The sequence below is a fragment of the Musa acuminata genome, chromosome BXJ3-7, assembly GCF_036884655.1.
Source record: "Musa acuminata AAA Group cultivar baxijiao chromosome BXJ3-7, Cavendish_Baxijiao_AAA, whole genome shotgun sequence".
NCBI lineage: Eukaryota > Viridiplantae > Streptophyta > Magnoliopsida > Zingiberales > Musaceae > Musa > Musa acuminata.
Window position 1 is genome coordinate 38,879,500 of NC_088355.1, and position 5,553 is coordinate 38,885,052.

Consider the following 5,553-nt stretch of genomic DNA (forward strand, 5'->3'; position numbering starts at 1 on the left):
AGACCGAGCCACCTCTTCGCCAGCGCCAGGGAGAGGGACCCTTCCTCGCAGGACATTCCGGTGAGCCTCGACGTTGCCCGATCCGCTCTGCCACCCCCGTTGGCAACCCCGAGAGACCTTCGGCAGGATCCCCATCATCAGGACCCGAACCAAGCTACGTCGACCCCGAGGCCACGACTTAAAGTTGTTTACACGAACAGATTGGCGCTAGGAGGGCCTGACTGTCGAGGGATATTCAGATTGACCCCGACGAACTCCCCGCCGAGGGATCGTTCTTAACAGGTGCGCCGGCCGAACGCCCCTCGCGTGGCGGGCCACGGGCCGACGACCTCGTCACAACCTCAGAACGCTACTGGTGTTTGTTCAACGACCCGGGTCTGCTTCCTCCCGAGAGCGCTCCGAGCGTCCCTCTACCCGTGTCATCCGAAGCCTTTCAAGACCTTGCCCTTCAGGTCCGAACCTTGGCGGGAATGGTGTAGACCGTTATCCCGCTCATTTCTCAATCAACAGACCCGTCAGCGGCTCACCTTACGCGCCGATTAGAGCCATCTGCACCGGTTCATGCGACCACCTCGGTGCTCCCTGGTTCACCTCAGACCCGAGCGTTTCCCATTAGAGATCAGGCAGGGGGAAACCTTGCCGGCCGACCCGAGCATGAGGCGGTATCTTCAGACTCAACGGACTCCTTCCGGGCTCAGCTGCGCCTTCTCAGTCAACGACTCGAAGAAGTGCAGAAGGAGGTCCGCACCTCAAAGGGAGAGCCAGGGGACGATGCGCATCGGGGGTCGCCGTTCGCAGCGGAAATACGCTACCAGCCGGTGCCCGTAAGTTTTCGACTCCCCTCCCTGGATGTCTACGACAGCACCACAGACCCCGCGGACCATATGGCCGCCTTTCGGGCTCAGATGGCGCTATACGGAACCTTTGACGCTCTGATGTGCAGGACGTTTCCCACAACCCTGAGGGGGCCAGCCCGCACATGGTACAACGGCTTGAAGACCGGAGGAATTGCCTCCTTCGACCAGCTCGCCAAGGAGTCCGAGCTCAACTTCTTAGCTTTGTCCCGATCGAAGCCATCCGTCGCCCTGCTCCTTGTACTAAACCAAAAGGAGGACGAACCCCTCTCTCATTTTGTGAACCGATTCGCCACTGAAATCAGGGGCTTGTCAGATGCTCACCCCTCCTTATTGATGCAGGCATTCATGGCGGGTCTCCGTCCCTCTAGGTTTTTCTGATCCCTCGTGGAACGACCCCCCACCGCAATTTCGGAAATGCTACAGCGAGCCAACCACTATGTTGCGGCGGAAGCCTGGATGTCGGAGAGGCGCGAGGAGCATAAAAGGCCCCGGACGGAGCCACCACGAGGGCAGCTGCCCGACCCATCGAGGCGCAGATCGGACCGGTCTGACCCATCCGCGCCGAGGTCGCCACTCCCCGCTTTGGGAACGTCCCGAACATAGATATTCCTCTAGATAAAGGAGAGGGGGCTGCTCCAAACCCCCAGTCCGATGAGGAGCCCACGGGAGCTCGCAGACAAGACGCGATATTGCCACTTCCATCGGCAAAACGGGCATGACATGGAAGAGTGCCGCGAGCTGAAGCGACATATCGAGGAGCTGATTCGAAGAGGGCACCTCAGCCGCTATCTACGGCAGGATAAAGAGCTTTCCCCGCGGCCCGAGGGCCCCATCGAAAAGCAGATCGACGTAATCACGGGCGGCCCGGCGTTTGGGGGAAATAGTATGTCTAGGCGGAAAGCATACGCCCGCGCCCCCGCAACCGAGGACCCTGGGCACGGGCCCGCGCCCGAGGTCACGTTTCCAGCTGAGAGAGCCGAACCGCCCGAACATGATGACGCGTTGGTGGTGGCCGCTAGAATCACCAACGCCCAAGTGAAAAGGATCATGGTCGACACTAGGAGCTCGACCGACATTTTTTATTTGGACGCTTTCCAGAAGCTCGGGCTCTCCCGCGACGCCCTGAAGCCTATGAGCTCAGCGCTCACCGGGTTCACCGGTGAATCAATTTCGCCGTTGGGCGCGGTCACCCTGCCCCTAACCCTCGGGGAAGTACCGAGGACGAAGACGGTGATGGCAACCTTCTTAGTAGTCGACCTTCCTACCGCTTACAATGCGATTCTGGGGCGCCCCACCCTCAATAAGCTCAGAGCGGTTATCTCCACCTACCACCGGACCGTGAAGTTCCCGACCCATGCGGGGGTCGGAGAAGCCAGGGGAAGCCCCCGCGAGTCAAGGCGGTGCTACTTGATCGTGATCTCAATGCACAAGAGGAGGAGGGCTGAACTGTCCATCGAAGACCCCCGAGAAGCAAAAAGGTCGTCCCAACACCCCGAGCCGACGGAACCTACGGTGGAGGTGCCACTACAGGAGGGGCGCCCATATCGAACAGTCAGGGTCGGGTCGGAGCTTCCTGAGTGGGAGCGAGCCCAACTTATCAAACTCCTCCAAGAGAATGTCGATGTCTTTGCCTGGTCTCCCACTGACATGGCAGGCGTCGACCCTGAGATATCTCAGCACCACTTGTGTATCTCCTTAGACATGCGACCAGTAAAGCAGAAGCCCCGACGTCTTGCCCCCGAACGCCATCAGACCATCTGAGGAGAGGTAGAACGACTTTTGGCGGCAGGCCTCATTGAAGAGGCCAAGTACCCACACTGGTTATACAATATAGTCCTCGTGAAGAAACTTAATAGAAGCTGGAGAATGTGCGTTGACTACACCGATCTTAATCGTGCTTGTCCAAAGGACTGCTACCCCCTCCCATGGATCGACTAGTTGGTCGACGCAACGGCTGGTCACGCTCGCCTTTCGTTCATGGACGCCTTCTCCGGCTACAACCAGATCAGGATAACACCCGAGGATCAGCAGCACACCACCTTCCTCACCGACCAAGGGGTGTACTTCTACAAGGTTATGCCATTCGAGCTGAAGAACACCTGGGCTACATATCAAAGGACCGTGAACATGATGTTTGCTCACTAGATAGGGAGAAACATGGAGGTCTACGTCGACGATATGATTGTGAAAAGTTGCACGACAACGACTCACTTGTACGACTTGGCCGAGACCTTCGACACACTATGAAGGTACAACATGCGACTCAACCCCGCCAAGTGCGCTTTCGGTGTCAACTCGGGCAAATTCCTCGGTTTCATCATACATGAAAGAGGAATCGATGCGAACCCTGAAAAGGTATGGGCGATTATCGACATGCAGGCCCCTCGGACAATCAAAGAAGTTCAGCGCCTGAACGGGAGGCTCGCCGCCATGTCAAGGTTCCTCTCCCGATCGGGCAACCGATGCCTCCCCTTCTTCCGGGTTTTGAAGGACCACAAGAACTTCACATGGATGGCGGTGTGCGAGGAGGCTTTCGCCCATGTGAAGGAGCAACTGGCGTCACTCCCCCGCCTCGCTTCGGTGTCCCCTCGAGAAAGGCTGGGTGTCTACTTGGGCACCTCTCGACATGCAATAAGTTCTGTATTGATCAAAGAGGTTTCTGGAGAGCAGCTGCCGGTTTACTACGCTAGCTATGTTCTTAACGGACCCGAGGAGCGATACCCTCCGATCGAGAAACTGGCGCTAGCGCTCGTATTGACCGCCCGGAAGCTGCGCCCATTCTTCCAAGCTTATCCGATCAAGGTAATTACCGATCAGCCGCTTCGACAAATTTTGTCTAAGTTTGACCTTGCAGGTCGCCTCCTCAAGTGGTCAGTAGAGCTTGGCGAATTCGACATCTGATACGTCCCGAGGACCACCATCAAAGCGCTAGCGGTGGCCGACTTCGTCTCAGAACTAACTCAGCCCGAGGACAAGGATCCGGAAAGCGTGAAGGCAGAATGGCTCCTCTGCGTGGACGGATCATCCGGCCAAAAAGGTGCAGGGGTCGGGTTGGTCCTAGAAGCCCCTGACGGGCACTCGTTCGAGCGCTCCCTTCGCTTCGGATTCAAGGCCACCAACAATGAGGCAGAGTACGAAGCGCTGTTGGCGGGGCTCAGACTAGCCGTCGAAATGCAAGTGGGCGACATACGCGTCCTCACCGACTCACAACTGGTAGCCGAATAGCTCGCCGACGGCTATGAGGCCCGAGACCCAACCATGTCGAAGTATCTAGCGGAGGTAAAAGCTCTCGCCACCCACTTTTCCTGCTTTACATTATCTAGGGTGTCGAGACTCCAGAATGAGCGAGCAGATATGCTAGAAAAACAAGCCTCGAGGTTGGGTCCCAAGGGCAAGCCCGACGTGGAGGAACTCCCCATCGTGCCATCACGGTCGCAGCGGTGGCCACCGCTGGACCACCAACGACATGGGTGCAGGAGATGTTACAGTTCAAACGTCACGGGACGCTTCCCGACGACGAAGTCGCGGCTCGGCGCCTGCACCGAACCCAAGCCTGGTACCATGAAATCGGCAGACGGTTGTACAGGAGGTCGTATTCACTCCCCCTCTTGCGCTGCCTGGAGCCCAAAGAGGCTCGTTCAGTTCTTGCCGAGGTCCACGACGAGATTTGCGGTGAGCACATAGGTGGGCGCACCCTGGCGTTCAAGGCGCTCCGTCAAGGGTACTACTAGCCCACTATGTGCCGAGACGCAAGATCGTATGTGCAAAGGTGCGATGCTTGCCAGAGACACGCACCGATGCCTCGGCAGCCGATGGTACCGATGACGCCCGCGGACTGCGCATGGCCTTTCGCATAGTGTGGGATGGACCTTCTCGGCCCTTTCCCCCTAGCTTCGGGGCAACGAAAATATATTATTGTCGGGATAGACTACTTAACCAAATGCGTCGAGGCCGAACCGCTGGCAACGATCACGGAGCGTCAGGTGGAGAGATTCATGTGGAGGAGCATTGTTATCCAGTTTGGTCTGCCTAGAGTCATCATCACTGACAATGGGACGCAGTTCGCCAGTGCTCGGTTTAAAAAGTTTTGTGCGACCTACGGCATACAGCTGAGGTTTAGCTCGGTCGCACATCGCCAAACGAACGGGCTGGCCGAGGTGACCAACCGAGCCATCCTGGGCGGACTCTGGAGAAGGACACTCACAGCCCGATCTGCTTGGGTCGACGAATACTCGAGCGTCCTATGGTCTTTGCGAACCACACCTAAAACCGCAACCGGGGAATCCCCCTACAGCCTAGTGTTCGACACCGAGGCTATCCTGCCCGCCGAGGTGGAGATTACCACCCCACGAATAGAATCTTATGACGAATGGATATCGTCCGACGGACTCCGAGCCGGATTAGATTTGCTCGAGGAGAGGCGAGCCGACGCACACTTGAAGGCCCTCCCGTACAAAAGAGCCATCGCCAGGATTTACAACAGAAGGGTGTGCCCCCGACCTATCAGACTGGGCGATCTAGTGCTGCGCAGGGCTGAGGTAAGTAACCCGACCTGAGTGCATGGTAAACTCACTTCCAAATGGGAAGGACCTTATCGGGTCGTCGAGATCGTCCGACCGGACACGTACCGACTCGCGACGTTGGCTGGCTGCTCTTTGCCAAGGACATGGAACGCCCAAAACATTAAGAAGTTTTT

At 57.5% G+C, this 5,553-nt stretch overlaps 1 protein-coding gene across 1 annotated transcript; it reads left to right on the forward strand.

Moving 5' to 3' along the window:
* The first annotated feature begins 1,508 nt into the window (after window positions 1-1,508).
* LOC108953349 (uncharacterized) lies at window positions 1,509-2,618 on the forward strand. The gene has a single exon (XM_018828816.2). The coding sequence runs from the start codon at window positions 1,509-1,511 to the stop codon at window positions 2,616-2,618; it is 1,110 nt and encodes a 369-aa protein (XP_018684361.2).
* Window positions 2,619-5,553: the final 2,935 nt, after the last annotated feature.